This window comes from Erpetoichthys calabaricus, chromosome 1, assembly GCF_900747795.2.
Source record: "Erpetoichthys calabaricus chromosome 1, fErpCal1.3, whole genome shotgun sequence".
Lineage (NCBI taxonomy): Eukaryota > Metazoa > Chordata > Cladistia > Polypteriformes > Polypteridae > Erpetoichthys > Erpetoichthys calabaricus.
This window is the reverse complement of record NC_041394.2, coordinates 100,077,637-100,100,832: the sequence shown is the minus strand read 5'-3', so window position 1 is coordinate 100,100,832 and position 23,196 is coordinate 100,077,637. Positions and strand designations below refer to the sequence as shown.

The 23,196-nt window shown below is 39.0% G+C and overlaps 1 protein-coding gene across 3 annotated transcripts in view; it reads right to left on the bottom strand.

The window, feature by feature from the left end:
* The window catches only part of si:ch211-114c17.1 (pre-mRNA-processing factor 39), a 49,686-nt gene that overhangs the window by 20,235 nt on the left and 6,255 nt on the right, over positions 1-23,196 (bottom strand). For all 3 annotated transcript variants that reach the window (XM_028804272.2, XM_028804289.2, XM_028804280.2), the window contains exons 4-9: positions 13,455-13,573; positions 9,118-9,285; positions 8,427-8,601; positions 4,635-4,739; positions 2,683-2,847; positions 1,522-1,648 (exon numbers count right to left, since the gene is read on the bottom strand). In XM_028804272.2, the coding sequence (XP_028660105.1) occupies positions 1,522-1,648; positions 2,683-2,847; positions 4,635-4,739; positions 8,427-8,601; positions 9,118-9,285; positions 13,455-13,573 (859 nt within the window). The remainder of the gene's footprint in view (positions 1-1,521; positions 1,649-2,682; positions 2,848-4,634; positions 4,740-8,426; positions 8,602-9,117; positions 9,286-13,454; positions 13,574-23,196) is intronic.

Here is a 23,196-nt window from a genome sequence, read left to right as displayed (position 1 = left end):
AGGAATTGTCTGTAGATCTCCGAGACAGGATTGTCTCGAGGCACAAATCTGGGGAAGGTTACAGAAAAATTTCTGCTGCTTTGAAGGTCCCAATGAGCACAGTGGCCTCCATCATCCATAAGTGGAAGAAGTTCAAAACCACCAGGACTCTTCCTAGAGCTGGCCGGCCATCTAAACTGAGCGATCGGGGGAGAAGGGCCTTAGTCAGGGAGGTGACCAAGAACCCGATGGTCACTCTGTCAGACCTCCAGAGGTCCTCTGTGGAGAGAGGAGAACCTTCCAGAAGGACAACCATTTCTGCAGCAATCCACCAATCAGGCCTGTATGGTAGAGTGGCCAGATGGAAGCCACTCCTTAGTAAAAGGCATATGGCAGCCCGCCTGGAGTTTGCCAAAAGGCATCTGAAGGACTCTCAGACCATGAGAAAGAAAAGATTGAACTCTTTGGTGTGAATTCCAGGCATCACGTTTGGAGGAAACCAGGCACTGCTCATCACCAGGCCAATACCATCCCTACAGTGAAGCATGGTGGTGGCAGCATCATGCTGTGGGGATGTTTTTCAGCGGCAGGAACTGGGAGACTAGTCAGGATAAAGGGAAAGATGACTGCAGCAATGTACAGAGACATCCTGGATGAAAACCTGCTCCAGAGCGCTCTTGACCTCAGACTGGGGTGACGGTTCATCTTTCAGCAGGACAACGACCCTAAGCACACAGCCAAAATATCAAAGGAGTGGCTTCAGGACAACTCTGTGAATGTCCTTGAGTGGCCCAGCCAGAGCCCAGACTTTAAATCGATTGAACAATTCTGGAGTGATCTTAAAATGGCTGTGCACCGACGCTTCCCAACCAACCTGATAGAGCTTGAGAGGTGCTGCAAAGAGGAATGGGTGAAACTGGCCAAGGATAGGTGTGCTAAGCTTGTGGCATCATATTCAAAAAGACTTGAGGCTGTAATTGCTGCCAAAGGTGCATCGACATAGTATTGAGCAAAGGCTGTAAATACTTATGTACATGTGCTTTCTCAATTTTTTTATTTATAATAAATTTGCAAAAACCTCAAGTAAACTTTTTTCACGTTGTCATTATGGAGTGTTGTGTGTAGAATTCTGAGGAAAAAAATGAATTTAATCCATTTTGGAATAAGGCTGTAACCTAACAAAATGTGGAAAAAGTGATGCGCTGTGAATACTTTCCGGATGCACTGTACATATACATACTGTATACATATATACACACACACTCACACACACACACATAATAAATTGTTAAAAATTATACACAATTCATTTAACTGCATCTAGTGGTTTTACAGTCTTGAACCAAACACTAAATATTATATTTAGTTGTGATCCAAAGTATTTATATGTGTGATGAAAAGGAAAGCCAGTTAAATGCCCTGACAAATTAAGGTGTACTGTATTTTGAACCATGTGTTACAATTAGTCTCTTGCTTTCACTTTCATCTAACATAGTGAATCAAAGTACTATATAGATAGTTTAATAAAAAAAAATACTCTACCATGTTGCTCTTCAAAAGTAGCCCACAAAAGGTGAATGTTAGGTCTTCTTGGAAGGTGGACCTCACAGGCTCTTTGAAAAACATTCCTTGTACCTTCCTCACTAAGCTTTTCCATGTATTTCGTATACTAAACAGCATATCCAGGTGGAAAAAACAGGAAGAGGACAAATGCATTAGGTAAAACACTAGCTGTTTAGTGCTGAACGATGTTCAAATAAATGTGATGAAACTTGGAAAATTGAAATGGCGGCAGCATTACTGAGGTTGAGGGTTTGAGACTCACATTGAGAATTTCGATTACACACACCACCACTTCCTTGCGTTATTTCCTTGCGCCTTCCACACGTGGCAAGCACGTGACCATTCCACAACGGAATTCAAAAAAACTGAGTTAGAAGAGGATTCAAAATCATAATGGAAGAATAATAAATGAAAATAAATTACATACATAAAATATGGAAGATATTACTGCTCTAAAATAACTATTTACCTACACCACAAGTTTTTGCTGTTACTGAATATCAGCGATGGGTGATGGAGGTTGAAAATGTTAAAAACAAGTTTACCCACTAGTAAACTGCAGTGTATAAAAAAGGCACATGTTTGATCCCAGCACTGACCCAATTAATACATTTTTAAAATTATGATGATAATATCTGAAATATATGGCACATTGCAGCATTAACACTTGTGTAATGAAAGAAATAAAAACGTTGTGACCATTCATCTTTCAGAAGAGGTTGAATTTCTGATGATGTTTTAAAATATCAGCACCTCAACTGTAAACCTATATTTTACCAAATTAAAATGTATTTTAAGTGATCTTTTTTCATATTAAGACATCAGAATTTTGAAAAAACTTGTCTTTCATATTTTTGGGACTCTGGTGACGAACAAGCATAAAATGCCACAAATACTCAATCTAGGGAGCACTCATGTTCTGGTCTTCAAGGAAAACTAATAATTTTTAAATTTAACATCATGCAGACAGTTTAGTGATCTGCATTAACATATAACATAATTACATGTATCAAATGAAAGTTTGTGTTTTTTTAATAGAAACATTCCATAATTAAAAAAATAAATCACCCATGGCTGTTAATGAAGAAAAATATTTGTAAATAAAACTACAATTTGCTCTAAAAATAGCCATAAACTCACCTTGCACCAGAAGTCTTCATATAGTGTACATGCAATCATGCAGCGCTCAAAGAGTACTATAACTCGCTCGTGTGAATCAATGGCAATCTCAAAATCAAGGTAACTTTGCCAGTTCCGCAGCTGTGCTCTGTCTAGTGGCTTCACATGGAAATATGGCCTCTTTATCTATGGAACACAATTTAGCAGGTTTTTTTTTTTTTTTTTTTTTTTTAATTTCAGTGTATAAACAAAATAAAAATGAGCCACTCTACAATACTAACATCAAAACACTTTATCTCATATTTTAATCAAATTATTTAAACATTTTAATAACATAAACCCCTAAGAGTGATTACAACAGAACAGTTAGAAATCATTACATTAAAATTTCAGAAATAAAACACATTTTTATGATACCATTATATAATCTTCAAATATATAACAGCCTATTCAAGCAGATACAGTGCTGTAAAAAAGAATCTGCCCCTTCTTAATATTCTCTATTTTTGCTTATTGTATACAATTAATTCCTCAGATCTTTAGAAAAAATGTATTAAGATAGAAAACCTGATTGAATTTGCAAGTTTTTAAATCAAGAAACAAAGCTTTCCAAAGCTTTATCAGCCATGTGAAAAAGAATTTTACCCCACAGTTTGAATACTTAATTACAGTACCTTTAAGCATAAATAATATTAGTAGTAATCACAACTAAATGCTTCCAATAATTTGACAACTGTCTTTGTCAATGTTGAGGATTCTTAGCTCACTCTTCTTTGCAGAACTGCTTTAAACCATACACACTTGAAAGTTTGCAGGTGTGAACTGCTCAATTCAAGTCCTGCCACAGCATCTCTACCGAGTTTAGGACTAACTATGCTACTGCAAAACTTTGATTTGGAATCTTCTGAGTCATTCAGTTGTAGTCTTGCTTTTGAGCCTTGGGTTATTGCTTCAGCTTCAGAACCAGATGATCAGACACCCTCCTTAAGAATATTGTGGTAAAGTCCACAATTCATGGTTTCTTCAATAATGGAAAGTCTTCCAGTTCCTGGGGCAGCAAAGCATCCCCATACTATCCCTGCATATTTTATTGTGGGTATGGTGTTCTTATTGTCAAATGCTGGGTTTGCTTTATGCCAGACATATTGGGACCTGTGACATCTGAAGAGTTCTGACTTGTCTTTCCATTTCTTATTGTGAAGCCATGAACACTGACCTTCACTAAGGCTGAAGTGGGCTGCAGGTCTTTGGTTGTTATTCAGGAGAAGTTACAGAGGATCCCATGAGCCTTTGCACTGCCCTTGGCATAATTTTGACTGGTAGGTCTTTGAAGGGATGATTCGCCACTGTTCCAGATGTTCAACATTTGGAGATAATGGCTCTCACTATAGTGTGGTCCCAGAGCCCCAGAAATGGCTTTGTAACCCTTTCCTGACTGGAAGGTTTTAACAACACCCCCCACCACCAATCAAGTAGTTACTTTGATTGCGGTTTTTCAACATACCTTGTAGTAAGTACTTTACATTTATGGTAAGGATCAATATATGGCGAGGTTTAGATTCAACAGGGATACCTACTACTGTAGGTCTGGCTGTGTTCAGTCAACTGAGTCTAACCATCTAAGTAAGTAAGTAAGGGAACAATTACCTCTTCACATGGTCAACATAGATATTGGACAACTTTATTATTTAAATAAATTAAGTAGCAATGTAACACTAGTGTTAAAGGTTTACTCTATAGGATGTCGGGAAGTGAATAAATAGTTTTCACAGCACTGTATCTGTCCTCTACCTACAAAGATCATTTAAATGTATAAAATGCACTGTGGAAAGCAAATGTTGAAACAACATTGTTAAACTAAACATTATACATATTTAATAACATTAAAATCATTTAAGTTTCTTGAATATATGCATAGAAAAAGTACACTTTTTTTTTTTTTTTTTTTTTTTTTAAAACTCAAGTAGACTCACAGCCTCTTCAAAATTCCAACGTTTGCTGACTTCAATTTCATTGTTTTGGAAAACCACCTGTCTCTCGGCAATCAGCAGCTCACGAACCTTCTGTTCCTGTTCTGCCTGAATGCAAAAATCATAAAAAGGAAACTATTTTAACTAGACTTTTAGATAAAAATGAAAATACTAAGCATAAAAGTGAAGCTGAAATTTTTGCTTTATAAATACTATTCATTATATATGAATTCATCTTGCACTACTACTGGAAGGGTTATGTAACCCCAATAAAGCCAATGTCACATTATACTACTTTTGGTCATGTGGTATGTCAAATTTGCTGCCTGCAGTCACTGATGCTGTCGACAGACCATGTCATTTTATGTGATTGAAAATCACTGCCTATGTTATATTTACCGACTGGCTGCTGATCTTCCAGTGATGTCGTGCTCATCCCTTTTTGTGACAGCCAATAATATTCTGCCTAACAGAACCAGCGCTGTATGAAGGGTTAACAGGTACAGCAATATCAGCTGCCCTTTTTTCCATTCTGTTTTTATACATACAATATCAGAAAGAAGGGCCTTTCCTCTGTTTGCAAGCTTCAAAACATACATGTTCCTTATTCCAAACTGATACATTTTATGCACTTTACTTCTGGAGGAGCCTTTGTTGGTTGTCAGCTCACATGCACACAAAGCCAAGTACTACAACTAAAGATAAAATCATAGCAAGTCCTAGGCTAGTTGGAGTGAGTCACTGCATATGTCAGAAGAAGCAACCAACCTTACTAGAGAATGCCGGCAATTGTCCCAGGTTATAATAACATTATGTAAATGAAGGCTACAACTGAAAAAATAAAAAAAAATAAAAAATCACTAGAAAAGTTGTGTAACGTGACATTGGCTTAAAATGCTTTGAGGTATTCTGTTCAAACATAACTAAACTGAAGACAATGTTACACTAATTATACTCTAAAAAACAAATCTTGGTCCATAACCTTAACATCTCCTGACAACACAGTTCTAAGGATCATCAATGAGGATGATTTTGGTTAATTTTCAGGTTTACTTCTTTCATCTGCTGGACAGTTGCATTTTATTCTACATCACAGAAAATACATGCCCCACTATCAAAAACCTTCTCATTCCACCCACCACCCAAAATGACGGTGCCATAGAGATTTCAATACTAATGAACATGTGCATGCTTACATATTCTGTTCTTTTTAAATGATCCTTTTTATAGAGAATGCAAGAATCAAAATTGTTCTCACTTAAAGTTTGAAATACTAAAGTGTAATGTTAAAGGGTGAAGTATGCCGACAGAGGTTTATATGAAACATTGGTATTTAATAGATTGCCACACAGCTACTGTTCTATGACTCCATTTCTCCCATCAGTGAAAGATGTCATTTATGTGAGTATTTATTTTGCTCTTTTTTTTTTTTTTTTTTTTAAATTCACTGTGGGTCTCAAGCACCAGGCAGCCTATCTCTGTGTCAGCTTACAACTGACATAGGTACCCATGGTACTTTTTTTTTTTTTTTTTGTGGCAGCATCACGCGGAATATAGTATCAGAAATATACAATCCATAGTTATATTGTCTTGAAAAACACATAATGATGTTTTTAAGATTTGTTGTAAGATATTTTTATTATAATGGCAGCGATTGAGATAGTGACAATTAATTAGATTATTTGGAACCTGCAGCCTCTGGTACTGATGCGGATGTCAATTCTTCATTACAAGGCATCCGATTTGACCTGACTGACAGGACAGCACCACATAGACATTTTGATGCCCACTAAGTGCAACTAGTCACCAACTACTGAATGTGCTGTGTGCAACAAGTGCAGACACTGCAAAGAAATGTTATATTTGTGGCACTTCTAAGCCTGTACTCTGCAAGGTGCCATGCTTCAAGGACTCTCATTCAAATTGAGAGACTTCATGTTTACCAGCAACATTACTAAAAGCAATGAACAGTTTCCTTATATTTTTTTTATTGGACTTATTTACATTTGGAGGCTTTAACAGAGTTACTTTTGATAATAAAACTGTTACTTTCTAATATACTTCTTTTTGAGCTTTGATAGAGTTCACTATTTAGCATATATGCATACACCTATACTGCAGCAGTGAATGTGTTTCTTGAAAAAGCAGGGTGTAAATGAAGTAACTGGGTGCTCCACAACTAAAGTGGTCTACCTTTAAGTTAAGTTGAACTACTGTATTATCTCATTCATTTAAATTAAGAAATTGATAAAGTGCATAACTTGTTGCATTAGAAATTTAATTTAGAAAGAGGTTTGGCGCTCTACTTGAGCTATGAAGTTCTGGAATATATTGCATACCTCATTTCCTGTGGTGTCTTAACTTGCAATAGACAAGAAGCATAACAATTGTTTCTCTCTCTCTATACTCTCTGGTTTTTGCCATTATTCAAAAACTGGCACAGATGCAGCAAGAATTAAAGGGAGGGAACACTATTTTCTCTGGCATTGCTGTCAACTGCACTCATGGGTGGGGGGTGGAGTTATACAACTAGGAACCTACCTATGTCAGCCACACTTGTAGGCTTTTTTAACAATAAAAGTCCATTTTTATTTTACTGTAAGAGGTCTGGGAGTCCTTGTTCATTTACTGCATTCTTTAGAATTACTTCTGATGGTGCACCCTACACCTCAGTGGTCGGAAGGGAATCCATTCCCGTGCTCCTGGATTTCTGGACATTTTTCATTCCTGCATTCCCGAGAATGAAACTGCTGTAATTCCCGGGGAAATGGGAACGGCCAAGCTCGCATATATAGCGTGTAAATGTAAAAATCGATCAAGAAATAACAGAGTTATAGTTGAAAATAATTAAGGTGGCGCCATTGCTGCAGCTTGCACTTCATCAGGCAACAGCTTTGAACAGCAACTTGAAATTGCAATGTGTCAGTCTGTTGCATCCGCATTATCTGTGCCAAGAAACTTGCCATCACAGAATGATGACAAGAAACTGGATGCATCAGTAAAAACTGAAATGGCGGTGTTTCAGAGCAATGGCAAGCGCAGGTGTTGTTTAGAACAAGTGTATCAGTATCTGAGGATTGTGCCGCCTACTTCAGTGGAGGCAGAGCGTGCTTTCTCAGCAGTTGGCGTACTTTTGCACGAAGGTGCACTCTCGCATGGACGACCGCACACTGGACACGTTAATAATAATAATAATAATAATAATAATAAATTACATTTATATAGTGCTTTCCTCAGTACTCAAAGCACTATCCACACAGGGAGGAACCGGGAAGCGAACCCACAATCTTCCACAGTCTCCTTACTGCAAAGCAGCAGCACTATCACTGCCCCACCTGTGAGGACGTTGTGCTTCCTACGCTCTTATTACCGCAACTAAAGATACATGTACTTCTATGACAGCATGAACTGCTTGTAGATAAGGTTAGTCTTTTATCTGTGTCAACATATTGCAGTAGTTTTACAGTATTAAAAATAAGTGTCGGTCGTTCTAAAACCGTTCACATGTGAGATGCCCGTGCACTGTGTCATCCCTGGGAGCCGGGATTCCCGGGAATGAAATGTGGGATTCCCAAATTCCCAGGAATGGATAAACTCGTCCGGGAATGGATTCCCTAGTGGTCGGCCTAATGTAGCTACTTTAGCTAGATTGCTAACTTACCACCTTTTACCACACATACTTATTTGGTGTAATGCAGTTGCAAATTAAAAAGAACTAAATAAATGGCAAAAAAGGCACACATAAACAGGCTATTAAAATTAATACTGTAAACAAAAATAATAAAAAGTCATTACAAAATCTTTAGTAGTAGAATCGATTCCTGGTGGTGCATCCTCTGGCAATGATCCATCCTGGACTTCCTCGGTTTTTGAAGTGGTATGGGTTGATACAACCTGGGTCCTAAGTCTCAAGAATTCCTCAGTGGACAATATTTTACGGGGTGGGTGGCTTGCCACATGCTCTTTGAACCTAAAGATTTGATATAACAAAACTCTTGTCAGAGAGTAACTTGAAAAGGGCATTTGACAAAACATGTTCACCGATTATCCACCCAAACATTATCATGCCCACTTAATAATCCTAACAGAATAATTAAGTTGATTATAGACACAACTGATTATACTATTAACCTTTAAGAGCACACTGTAACACTTAAAGGACCAGTGCTGAGAACTGAAAACATCATTTTATGTGTTCCTTTAATATTTTAGGTTAGGTCTCCAAAATGTTCATTTCCAAAGTGACCTAAAAAAAAATGTGTGTGTTTTGTATAGTGATTCAAAGTGTATTAAATATCAAAATATGGAATCCAATTAAGCCTGTGGTGTTTGTACAACAAAATATCTTTCCAGATTTGGTTAAAATGCATTTTCTTAAGTGAAAGATGTGTGTGCTTCCATTCTACAATTAAGCAATTTTAAATCCTCCCCCATTTAATTCAACAATTCACTTTTAACCAGGTTTCTTGTGATACAGACACTTTACCTCTCAAAGTGGTTGCTGTATAGCTGGGTGGGAATCCTTAGCAGCCGGTCATAAATGGCTGTGACAGCTTTCATATTTCCTTGTTCTTTTTCCCAATTAACATACATTTCCCAGAGACGATCAGACCGGAAGTCTGTTCCTGCTGCTAGTGTTGCCGATTCAAATGCACTGTTTAAGAGAGAGAGATAGGGGATGGGGATAGACATCTTTTCTCATTAATTCATATTAAACAACTTGTCTCATTTACCATCAGTGGTCCAGGTGACAACCACTACAGTAGGAGATGGTCACTGTAAAGCCGAATATCAATTTAGAACATGCCACCAAAAATTATTATTATTTATTTATTTATTTTTTTAAGTTAACTCATGTAGTATTTAATGATAGCCAAGAAAAAACATTATGCCTAACAGAAAGAAAATGGTTTGATACAACAGAATCAGAAGGTGGCCAATACGGCAAATGATTAGAAAAAAATGTCCAAGGAAAAAAGAAAACAAACAAACAAACAAACAATCTCATGTTGTATGTGTTGCATAATCCTCGTGTCAGTTATCAAGGCATACGTTCAAAACAATAACACATGTATTTTTTGCAAAAATATTGTTAAATGAGAGGGGGAGTCAAGCAAAAGTTACAAAATGTGATTTATTAGAAAATGGAATGAACCTTAACAAAACTAATAAATGTAATTTCTCAACGTAGTCTCCACTCTTCACAGTGCACTTGTGCCACCTGCCTGGAAGTGCCTGGATTCCAGCAAAATAAAAGGTTTTGTCTTGTACGTATTTTGAGAAAAATCCATGCACATTATAAACAGAAAATGCATTCCCGTAATACTGTGCTGAATTGACACAGGACTCTTGACCAGCGAATGAGGGAGAGAAGCAGATCTTCAGTTCAAAAGTGCACTACTATGGAAATGCGTTTCTTGATTATGATGTCCATGGACTTTTCCAGAAATGTATGTTTAACAATATTTTTGCCAAAAATAAATGTTTTGCCCATTTTGAGCATTCAACTGTATAACAGACATATGTATTAACATATTTTTTTACTTTTGTCTATAGACAATTTTGACATCATTTTCTCTTGTACAGTATTGGTGATCTATGGGTGCTCTTATATACTGTAAAGTGTTTTTTAACTCTGTTCTGCATGAAAACATGAGATTAAATCTTTTTTTCGGCCACCACTATAAAACCACATGGTAGTGCTGGGCGGTATGACCAAAATTCTATACCACGGTATTTTTTAAAATTATACCAGTTTCACGGTATTTCACTGTATTTTTTTTCCCATGCAAGAGAGGATGTTAACTACATTTTCCACTGTAATTACTGCAGTAGACTGGCTAAGAATAACTTATTCCACTGTCATGAGAATTGTACATTGTACAAAAAAAAAAAAATACTTTAATGTGCACACAAGTATTAATACAGGTTTGCATGGTCCCATAAAGTGATGGGTGGCACTAATAAAGAGAAGGAATCACATTGCACGACAGTTGCAGTCAAAATATAGAACCTTTTTATTGAACAAATTTTGCAAACAACAAACTATAATTTTGACAACATATTTTCAACCATCCAAAGAGGCATTTAGTCTTAGTAAAATATCCAGAGGTGTTTGTCAAAAGTTGTATTACACTGAACATGTCTTAGAAAATGAATACTAAATATTTTTTGTAAACCAACTACACTTTCTGTTAATGCTAATAATTTCAGTCCACTGACATGTTAGCTATATGGATTGTAATGGCACTGGTTATCTCAATCCACCGTTTGCTTATTTTGTCGTAGGCAGTACCTCTAGCAAACACGTCTACAAGTGACATCTGACTCGAGTGTCCTCTAGCTTTTTCAGTTTTACCCGAGGGCGTGGAGGGTGCCAATCTTAGTTCCATACATTCATGGTACTCCAAAGCATGTTTGCGGCTAAGGTGGTGCAGCAAATTGCTTGTTTTGCCGCCTCCGGCGACAACTTTAGCCAACAGCATTTGTAGTAAATAGTTGTTTGGTCCACATCTGACCCTTTAAAACCCAAGTATCTCCAGACAACAGACAAGGCTCCTTTTTTGGCAAAAGTTCTTCTATGTCATCATGTTTAACTTTATCATCTGCTACAGCTTTGGTTTTAGAATGTTCTCTGTTCATTTTCACCGCTCAATACCTCCACTAACACATGTACTCCGTTGCATGCGTGTTTAGCAGTGTAGCAGTGAAAAAGGTCCCCCCTTAAACAGTTTCCCACTGCGCCACATTCTGAATGTTGTTTAGGCTATTTAAACCAGTGTTGCAGTATAAGAAAAATCCATATAACAAAAATAAACGGTTTTCGGTATGAACCGGTATACCACCCAGGACTACTACATAGGGTAAGTAACATTTTAAAAATATATATAACTAGCCAACCCGCAGCGTAGCATGTGCTGCATAATTATTTATTGATGGGTGAACACTTCCTGAACGACACAGTTGTCCAAATGGGGTGGGTTTGAGGATACGACTGTCAGTGAATGAAAGGATGGAACTCTGGAGAGAGCAACACACAATTGTCCGTGACTGAACACTGGTTTTGGCAGATACAGGCATATCGTTTTGAAAGTTTGTCTCTGTGCCTTATTAATTGTCATTGCAAAGGCCAATCTAACAGGAAATTGTCTGTGTGTAAAAGTAAAAGGCAAATTTGAATCTGATGAGGTCAGGGATATCCAGGGAATAAGGACAGTTTGTGAGGTAGGAGCTGCAATAGTTTTACACTCCAGTAAATTGCGGTGAATGCTGGTAACAGTCAGTCTAGTGCCATCACAGAGACGTCTTGCTGGCATGAGGTTTCTGAGAAGCACCTATTTTAATTTTGAGTTTATGCAGAGGCATGCCAGTGGGAGTAAGACTGTTAAGAAATTCTTCGGGGAATGAAACTTGATCTGCAGGATCGTCTGTGACGATGGAGTCAACGCTGGTGAAAGTTACTTCGTCGGTAGGGATAAGTTTCAGTACTTGTTCATTAAGGTGTAGCGAGTCTTCGTTGGTGACGCTTAATATAGCTTGCGTACTGAGTTGTTCTGGAGTCACAGTTGAGAAGTCGATGTTGCCATATAGTTGTTGAACGGGATCAGAAATAAAAGGAAAACAATGTGAAGGTAATGGACGTGGGAGGAGTGTTAGAGTTGGCGGGCGGGGCTGTGTCGTGCGTATCCCATGACGCGGGTGGAGGGTTAGAGTTGGCGGGTGGGGCTCTGTCTTGCGTGCGTGCGTATCCCATGGTCGGGTGACTTGGTGGATTATATATAGAAAAGCAGCCGGAACCGAAAAGAACAATGAAATGTCAACGTGGCTCAGAGGTGCATGTGGACTGTAGAAGAGACGAAAGCGACTGAAGCGGTGTTTGGTGAGGTCTTGCGTGCTGGCACATGAGCAGGCAGTGTGCGTGACTCGAGAGCGAGGGTGGACGCGGAAGGAGGGTTTGAGTTGGCGGGCGGGGCTCTGTCGTGCATATCCCATGACACGGGAGGAGGGTTAGAGTTGGCGGGCGGGGCTCTGTCTTGCATCTTGCCTGCCATGGTCGGCTGCCTTAGTGAGGCTCTGTCTTGCGTCTTGCCTGCCATGGTCGGCTGCTAGATTATGGGCGTGGCTCTGTCTTGCCTGCCATGGTCGGCTGCCTTAGTGAATTATGGGCATGGCTCCGTCTTGCATCTTGCCTGCCATGGTCGGCTGCCTTAGTGAATTATATATATAGATTTTGGGTAGAATAATTCTTAAGTTAAAACACCCTGAATAAGACAGGAAAACTTGAATATTTAACAATTACAAGAAGCTACTTCAGTATCTCAACATGTTGTACTGTGGTAGTTTCATTTACATACAGATTCTGGTATTTGCATTTTCATGTGCTCTCTACCTACATCTCTCAATATCAACACCCTTAATTTTTTCCAAGAGGAACTTTTTAAAATTTGCTTCAGATATTTTTCATATAACTTAAACAGCTCGAGTCTCAGTTAAGTTACTGTGACTGGTTGAGGGTAGAGCCTGTCTGAATTATATGTCTTGTTGGAATTGGTGGGACCCTAGTAAATTTAACTTGATCTAACAAACTGTAAAACATATAGCAATCTTTGCTTTTGAACTTTTATACATAGTGCTTATTTTCAATTAAGCATGAAGTAGTGTGTGCCGTATACACATGATAAGTATGTTCCTAATATTCTTACATTGATTTTTTTGGAAGGAAACTCTAATAATGCACAAAGGGCACTGTACACAAATTGTAAATTAGTTTCCTATAGTCACCACCCAAAAGATGGGTTTCTTCAGTCTCAATCTGTACGTTACCTGCGAATTTTCTCTGTAGACTCCTTCAGATTCATATTCAGTGTCTCCCGCAGAAAGGTAATATAATGAATCCACAGATCCAGACTGAGGGGGAACATCTGCAATGCTTGAAGACACACCTGTAATATAAAGAAAGCAACATCAATTCAGTATAATTATAGTAATAAAAACATTCTACAGCAACATACATCATTAATTTAAAAAAAAAAAAAATTTAAAAAAACAAAACAAAAAAAAAAACAATTCAAGAAATACTACCATGCCCATTTCAACATGCTTTTACGAATATGTATTTATCTTTTTTCAACAACGCACTGAAAAAATTGACAGGGCTTATTTATTTTAAACATAGACTCCATGTGTTTTACTTTGTTCAGAGATGGTATTAAGTCTATACAAGTATTAAAACAAAAAACACTCTACAATTAAGTAACTCTCTTCAAAAACTCCAGGGTTTAAGCATACTGCTTGTGTTGCAAAGGAAGAAACAGTAATGTAGCATGATCTTGTAAGTCAGCTAGGTTAAAGATGTCTGCCAAACATGCAACTTAAGGTTAAGTTTATACTCTTTCGATTACAGTACTACGACACTGGGAGATTTAATTCTCTGTTCCTGAAATAAATGTGACTATTTAAATGCTAACAAAGTTAATGATAAATGAGCAGGTATGAAGATAACTCCTGAAGTGTTAATCTGATGACGGCTTTAGAAAAGTTTACATTTTATAACATAATTCATGTGACGCTTTTTGTGAACTATACACATTTAAATTTGCTGGTTACCTGCATTTCTGTATATTTTCCTGATAAACTGCTTTAGATTTTGCCATGGTTAAGGTAAAAGTCGATAATTCCACAGCCATAGAGATACTAAGCAATAATACTAAGAAAATTAAATAAATGTACTAAGAAAATATTCCCCTTTGACCAGATTTCAATTACCCTAAGTTCTTGTCTATAAGCCGGACTCATGTATTAGCCGGAGACCAAAAATCATACGAATTTTTAAAATAAAATCGTATCATAGATAAGCCGGACTCATGGATAAGCCGAACATACTATAACCTATAACTAATAGAAGGGAGGGAGGTCAGTGGTCTCACTCGCGCCCATTTAATTTCTTTAAGGGGGGAGAGAGTGTGAGATATTGCCGTCTCTCTCACTCCCCGCATGGCGCGGTTGGAGCGGCCGGAGCGCGTTCTTTCTGCTCTGGGCGTCGCCGAGTCAACACGAGCGCGTAGCGGTCATTTAAATTGTGATTTTATATGTAAGCATATTTAAATATATATCGCGGATTTCTGCGGACAATGGGTCTTTTAATTTCTGGTACATGCTTCCTCAGTTGGTTTGCCCAGTTGATTTCATACAAGGGACGCTATTGGCAGATGGCTGAGAAGCTAGATTGCTTACTTTTCTGTCAATCTTGCGCTGACTATCTGTGATCCTGACGTATGGGGATTGAGCAGGGGGGCTGTTTGCACACCTAGACGATACAGACGCTCGTCTAAAAATGCTGAAAGATTATCTTCACGTTGCTATCTTTTGTAAAGCTGATTCCTGAAAAGACATGCTGCACAGTGCTTCGCATACTTAAAAGCTCGAAGGGCACGTATTGATTTTTGACTGAAAAACAAACTCTCCCTCTCCCTCTCTTTGTCTGCTCCTGACGGAGGGGGTGTGAGCTGCCGCCTTCAACAGCTTTGTGCCGCGGTGCTTCGCATACTTAAAAGCCAAACAGACATATTGATTTGTTTCTTCCTTTGAAGAGGAAGATATGTTTGCATTCTTTTAATTGTGAGACTGAACTGTCATCTGTCTTGTCATGGAGCACAGTTTAAACTTTTGAAAGAGACAAATGTTTGTTTGCAGTGTTTGAATAACGTTCCTGTCTCTCTACAACCTCCTGTGTTTCTGCGCAAATCTGTGACCCAAGCATGACAATATAAAAATAACCATATAAACATATGGTTTCTACTTCGCGGATATTCTTATTTCGCGGGTGGCTCTGGAACGCAACCCCCGCGATGGATGTATAAGCCGGACTTATGTATAAGCCGATATTCTATTTTTTCATTTTCACAACTTTTTTCCTTAGATAAGCCGCGGCTTATTGACAAGAATTTAGGGTACTTTTTTTTTTTTTTTTCCAACTCACAAATCATACACTGCAACATTGAAATAACCTATCAGTATCATTGTGCATTTAATGCTAACCCGTGGTGGATACCGTGGAGCAGCCTGAAGGAGCCAGGCATAACTTAAGAGTGAGGGCCAAACAGCACAGCAAATATGCACAGAGACAAATAGGCTCAAGCTAAAGACATCACAATGCCTTTTCTGTCAGAAGGGTACAATTCACATTTGTCAAGATACCTGCAAAACTATCGCTGTAGTTGCACAGCTTGTGGGTTTTTTCCATTTTGAACAGTCAAGTCACTGGGGGGGAAAAACTAAGGAATTGAATTTAATACGCACTTATCAAAAAGTAAGAATAGGTTCGCCTGCACATTAAAATGCAATTAGCTTTAAGTTTTGTCTACTATGAAAGTTGTCTCTCCTGTGTCCAAACTGTAAATGATTTAAAAACAAGATTACACCAGTTTTAATGAAACCATAACTTTAATACAAAATCATCCGGCAATATGCTCCAACCACCACTATATTCTCTCTCTTAAAAGGTTCACTCACAGAACAAAATGTTAAAGTGTAGAATAGTGTGTGTTTGTGTATATATATATTCATGGCATTCGTAGTCTGAATCACAATCTGATTGTATGGGTGGTTACCTACCAGGTAACACTTGTGGTTGGTCAGCAAGTCGGCTAACATCCGCCACGGTGCCCTCTTTCAGTTGCGAGAAGCAGATTAGGGCGAAACACGTGTCGTGTACTTTTTGCATTATTTGACAGTAAAAACTATTTCAACCATATATATAGCTTTATATATAGCTTATGTAGTACAGTGGAACCTCGGTTCACGAACGTCTCGGAACACGTACAAATCGGTTTACGACCAAAAAGTTCGCCAAACTTTTGCATCTGTTCACGACCACACACTCTGTATACGAACAAGCTAGTTTCCCTTTCGGTTTGTACGTGTTCAGTCTCTCCCTGTGCAGCGAGCTAGAGAGAGAGAGAGAGAGAGAGCGACACACATAGGCGCACGCGAGAGAAAGACACACACAGGCGCGAGAGAGACACACACACACACACACACACACACACACACACGCACGAGAGAGACACACACACACACACAGGCGCGTGCGAGAGAGACACACACACGCACGCACGAGAGAGAGAGAGAGAGAGAGAGAGAGAGAGAGAGAGAGAGAGAGACACACACACACACACAGGCACGCGAGAGAGAGAGAGACAGACACACACACACACGCGCGCACACGCACACACGAGAGAGAGAAAGAGAGAGAGACAGACAGACAGAGGCACACACAGGCAGGCACACACACACACACGAGAGAGAAAGAGAAAGAGAGAGACACACACACACACACACACACAGGTGCGAGAGAGAGAGAGAGAGAGAGGTGGGGGGCTGGACACAGAAGGCAGTTAAAGAATGCACCGGGTTTGATTTTGTCTTCACTTCTGTTTACAGTGATCGGTACGTAGCATGCATTGTTGCAATGTTACTTTTCTTGGTAGTTTATTAAATTACGGATTTTTCAAATGTTCATTTTTTTTCCCCTGTGCTTAAAACTCATTAAAAAAGTGTTTTTAGCGAGCGGTTTGTAGCGCTGTAGCGCGAACTCTTGCAGTGTTAGTTTTCTCTGTTGTTCAAGGTTTTCTCACACTCAATGTTTTTGCATTTAGTTTACTATTACGCTGTGCATTCTATGGTATAATTAACTATATTTCTGCTTAAAAACTTAAAAAAATATATATATTTACATACAGTTCGTACGGTCTGGAACGGATTAATTGTATTTACATTCAATCCTATGGGAGAAATTACTTCGGTTCACGACCAAATCGGGTTACGACGAGTTTTGGAACGAATTATGGTCGTGAACCGAGGTTCCACTGTATATATAAAATAAGTTTGTTAATTACCAATGTTATTTTTGAACAAATAAAGAGCATTTACAACAAATAGAAATTATATAAATATTAATTATTAAGTAGCAAAACATTTTGATAAAAGAATTTGAAGAAGATATAAGAAGAGTATAAATTATTAAACAGTCAAACATTAACATTTAAGAAGTAAAGATACATTGAGTACTACTGCAGTGGTTTCGGGCAAACTACCTGCTTGACAACCTTGCACTATGTGCCTGTGATTTAAGCGAAAAATTATTGAGAGAAATGTGGACCCTGCCTTTCCGTGCTTAACAGGCAGAAGGTCCAAACAATTCCTAAGTCTAATACTTAGCATGAAGAGGTCGGTACATCTTTTTAGATGTAAACCCTAAATTTTCTTAAAAGAATTCATCACAAAAGCAACCTTGAATGTTGGGGGGTTTTAGTGACCTGAATTCATCTTAAGGGACAGGAAGTAGCCATGCACCGCAATTTACCAAGAGAGTCCCGGTTCGATAGCGCTGATTACACTTATTTGTAAAGATTTCCACTGTCCCAGGAGCCAACGGGGCACTTGAAGTGTGACAAACAGTGCGAGAAAAGAGGACACTGCCTGAAACTGCAAAGCTGTTGACCCGGAGGAAAAGCCCGACATTCCGCACCTCCCAGCGTCCACTTTGTTCTTACGACCCCTCGCCACTGAAGGCGGTCTCGTCTTCACATTGTTTACAGCTTGGCGCAGTTAAAAAGTAGAAAGATGCAAAGCTGTTTTCTTCATCTCTCTTACTATCAAAGTGTAGCATGTTCCTCTTAAGTTGAATGAGGAGCCCAGCACACACAAAAATCTCCTACTCTTAGGAAAATTAATTCTATTAAGTACGGAACCCAACCGAACCTTAGCCCCAATTTGATATCCTCATCTGGAGTTGTCTTTTATGAATTTATACAAAGGAAATAATCACCCCAACAATTCTTTAAACAATCAAAAAAGAATATATTATAAATCAAACAAAACAATAAACACCCTTTAAATCCTTGTCAAATCTATAATAACTACACAAACCCCAATTAATATGCCACCCCCTTAAACACTCTATAATATACTTCCCAGAAAACGGCGAAACAGCAAAGAAAGAAAGCAAGCAAGGAAAAGAAACAGAAAATTACCCTATTTACAAACAGCACAAATATATTCACAGTACTTAAACCTATATTACATCTATATACAAATATAAATTAGACACACACAATCCCCACACGTTCCCCAGTCTCTTTTATATTAACTTTGTTTTAAAGTCTAAATTGACATGGCCTGGGAAATCTGCAATGAATCAAGTCAGATACGTTCCGCTGACTCATATACTAAATTTAAATGTACAAGAAGCGATCTCACCGGCCTGGCGACGATTCCTTTGTTGAAGGAAGAAGTCTGTCTCACCCGGGTGCCTTGGCGTTAGTGTCCGTCCATGGCCGACGCCCGCACCATAAAAGCAAAGTAAAGCCGTGTGCTCCGAAGGTCTTTCTAGGTTAGCTGGCACTCCTTCTCCGTGCACCCAACCATCCTTATTACGGAGTCTCATTTGCTTTACCGCTGGCTGCTTCTTTACATTCACCTTCCCAGCTCCTTATTTAAACACTCTTTTTTCTTCTTTTCAATATCAGTAAAATAACTCTCACACAAATAATAAGTTCCTATATTATAATATGTTCTGTGGTCATACGTTATTTCCGTTTCAAACACGAAAAGAATTTTATTTATATTATATATTATATTTTAGAGAGAGAGAGAAATGCAGTGATTCCTAGGCAATGTAAATGAAAATTATTTTGTAATCTTTAACGTGATTTGATTTTGAAGCAGTGTTAGCATTTACTGTGATGAATATGATAAATTAATAAATATATTTGTTCATATTTGTTTTTAAATATTGCATGATTCATAAAATACCAAAATATTTTGTTAAACCTTTTAAGCTAGAATTTAAAAAAAAAATGATTGAGATTACCAATTTGTACTTTATGATAACAGGGAGGAGGAGAGATGCATTGTATCTGTGTTTCTCAAAGTAGGTATTTGCACATTCAATTCCCCATTGCACACCCCCACCCCACCCAAAGGCATTACTCTGTGGAAAATAATGGCTTCCACAAAGTTTAAGCACTCTGGATTTTACCTTCCGGCCTTATTTTTCCTGATGGATGTTTATTTATTAAATATTATTCACATCTCTCAAAATGATACCACACATACATCACCTTCAAACAGTTTAACAATATAAACAGTGGGTCTAGATAAGATAAAGATTCATAGATCAGGGATGAACAAATTATAATTGCACATGGTAGTCTGCTGGACTACCAGCTTTGTAAACCTAGTAGTCCAGCTTTACATATGGAGTGGAAGGTTAACTGCAACTTTTTTACATCGATGTTTATTTGTAAAATTATGTTGTACACAAGTACGTAGCACTCTTCTACTACAATGTAAACAGAATCAGCATCTTGGGGGTGGGGGACTTTTAGCAAAATACACTTTTAAAGAAAAATGTCATGTTGATGTCTTATTCCACAATGTACACACAAATTTTATTAAAAATGAACTTTCAGTTGTATATTTCATGAAAACGCTCAGCGCTGCATCAGTATTTGTGCGATATTGCAGACTAACTAGTATAATAAACAGTGTGTTACTGTCCTTTCTCACCTTTTCAATTCAAAAATTAGTTTTGCATGAAAACAAAAGACCTCTTTTATATGTGCTTTCCAGATGATCTCTGAATAAAGCATGGTACATTTTTCAATGTCTCCCTGCAGTCATTATTACAGTGTGGAATTATCCTCCATATTTATTCCATTGAAAAAGTTCTTCCACTATTTGAAAAGTTTTTATTTTTTTTTATTTTTTACTTATTGTCATAATGCTGCTTGTAATTACGATTCCTTTGACTTGTAACTGGTATTGAAGCACTACTGGAATGGTTCACTTTGTCCTCGGACGATGGTTACAGATGTCTTTCATGCTATAAGCAGCTGCCTTTAAAAGCAACGCCAAAGTTAGGATTGTACGTAAAGAATTGGGTATTTTTACCAAATTGTTTTTGATTTGGAAAATGTTGTATGGAGCAAAGATCTGAAACATCTGGTAGTCTGCCAAGGTTTGCAAGTCTGTGGTCTGAATGCCTAGTGCCCCCAGTTTTTAATTCCAGTATCCCTGGTTGTTTTGTTCCAGTCTTGGTCATGTCAGATATGTCACATAAAAAAACAATAAAAAAATTATCAATAAAAATAGTTTATAAAGTGGATCAAGGTAAAAATGTCCGACAGTGTACTGAGAGTCCTTGTGTAGTGTACCTGGGAGCATTTAACTCTTTGATATTTTCCTAATGAATCAAAAAGAAAAAACAAAATAACACCAAGCAAAACTTCTCACACATCACCTTCAAATGGTGATGCAAAAAAGTGTTATTAGGTCAGGTCAGGTTGGGGAGTATGCGCTGGTACGGTGTGTTGCTGCACCCACCACACAACAAAACAGCTTGGGATCCCGGTTGGCAACCCCCCAGACAGACACATGGTCCAGCCCCCACCAGAAATGACCATCTATAGTATCTGCTGCAGGCAAGTGTTACATGGGATTCCCTTTGGTCTGGTGCAGCCACTCGGGGGATCCTATGAGCTGGATCACCCTCAGGGAATCGCACCACATGGCCGTAGTACCGTAACTGATGCTCCCGCACAATGCAGGTAATGTGACTAATTTGGGACTCCATGAGCAACTGCTCATTCTACACAAAATCAAACCAGCAGTACCCAAGGATTCTCCGAAAAGATATAATACCAAAGCAGTCCAGTCTTTGTCTCAGGTCACTGGATAGCCTCCATGTCTCACAACCATATAGTAAAACAGGAAGCACCAGCGTTCTAAAAACTTGGACCTTTGTCCTTTTGCAGATATCGGGGATGTAAAAAAAACCCCTTTCCAGTAACCTCATGCCCCCCCCCCCCCCATGTTCTCCCAGTTCATTTACTGACTTCATAGGAAGAGTCATAAGAGACATGAGCGTCACTGCCAAGGTAAGTAAGTCTCTCGACAAGGTCGACACTCTCTATGCAGACAGACACACTGATGATGGCTGTGCTCAAGAAGTCATTAAAGGTCTGCATCTTGGTTATTATCCAGGACTCTCACAAGCCCAGACACCCAGACTCCTCACTCAGTCACTCAAGAGCCCCAATCAGAGCCTTCATTGACTCTGAGAAGATCACAGCATTGTTGGCAAAGTAAAGATCAGTGAATCTTTTTTCGCCAACAGATGTTCCACAGCCACTGGACCCCCATGACCTTGCCCAACACCCAGTCCCTCCAAACCTTGAACAGAGTAGGGGCAAAAACACACCCCTGACGAATCCCAGAATCAACTGGGAAAAACGCAGAGATTCTGCCTCTACTCTTCAGAGCAGTTACAGTACCAGTGTACAGGCTAGCCATGATATTTAGCAACATCCTATGAAGTCTCAGGATGCCCCACGGGGCAGCTTGATCAACCGAGTCGAATGCTTTACAAAAACAGACAAAGGCTGCAAAGAATCTCTGCTGATATTTGCATTTGTGCTCCATGACAACCCTCAGTGTCAGGATGCGGTTGATGGTAGACTTCCTAGGCATAAAACCAGACTGCTCCAGTCAATGGTTGGTGAGCAAGTGATCACAGATCCTATTGAGGATGACCCTAGCAAAGACCTTATCTGGCACCGACAGCAGTGTTATCCTCCTGTAGTTGCCACAATCCAGGAGATCACCCTTCCCTTTCCAGATAGGGACAACAAGTCCCATTTTCCAGTCAGTTGGGATGACGCCCGCCTCCCAAATGGAAGCAAAGATTGCTTGCAATGCAAGGAGTACAGCCTTACCACTAGCCTGGAGAATTTCTCCCTGGATACCACAGATCCCTGCAGCCTTCCCTAACTTCAGCTGATTCACCACCTGTGCAATCTCAGCGAGACTGTGTGGTTCACAGCTAATTGGAGGATCAGCCTCAGGAACTGTGGACCCAGAAATGTCCAGCATCCTAGCCGGAGGATCAGCTTTAAACAGCTACTCAAAGTAACCAGCCCGGTGGGTCACAATTGCAGTGTCATACGTAAGGACTGTTCCATCACCAGCCCTGACTGTGACTGTCCAAGGAAAAGATTTGGATGTGCGTAATGCTTCAATTCCTAAGTAAGCAGGATGTGAATCACTAGGCCATAGATGGTGTGTCACCTGTTCACAGATTCCTCTAACAAACGCCTTCTTTTCTGCCCTCAGAGCCCTCGCAGCAGTCCTTCTCAGTTCCCAGTACAGACCGGAATTGTCTTCAACCTGTGCACTGCGACTCCTCTCAATAATATTCAGGGTGCCTTGTGAGATGAAACACCTCCTTCTGGGAATACCGGTAACACTAACACAGCCCTCAGCAACCTTTACAGTTTTGTCACAGAAGGTCTCCCACATTATATTACGATCAGCAGTTGCACCCAGGTCTGTAAAGTTCCTCACACAAACTGAGTGCAAACTCATTAGAAACAACCTAATCTTGGAGTCTGGCCTGGTCCAGCCTCATTCCTCCTAGTAGGTGGTAGCCTATTGGACCCAAGCTGGATCTTCAGACTAGCAACAAGTCTGTGGTCTACAGTCTGCTGTAGACCTTGCAGTTACC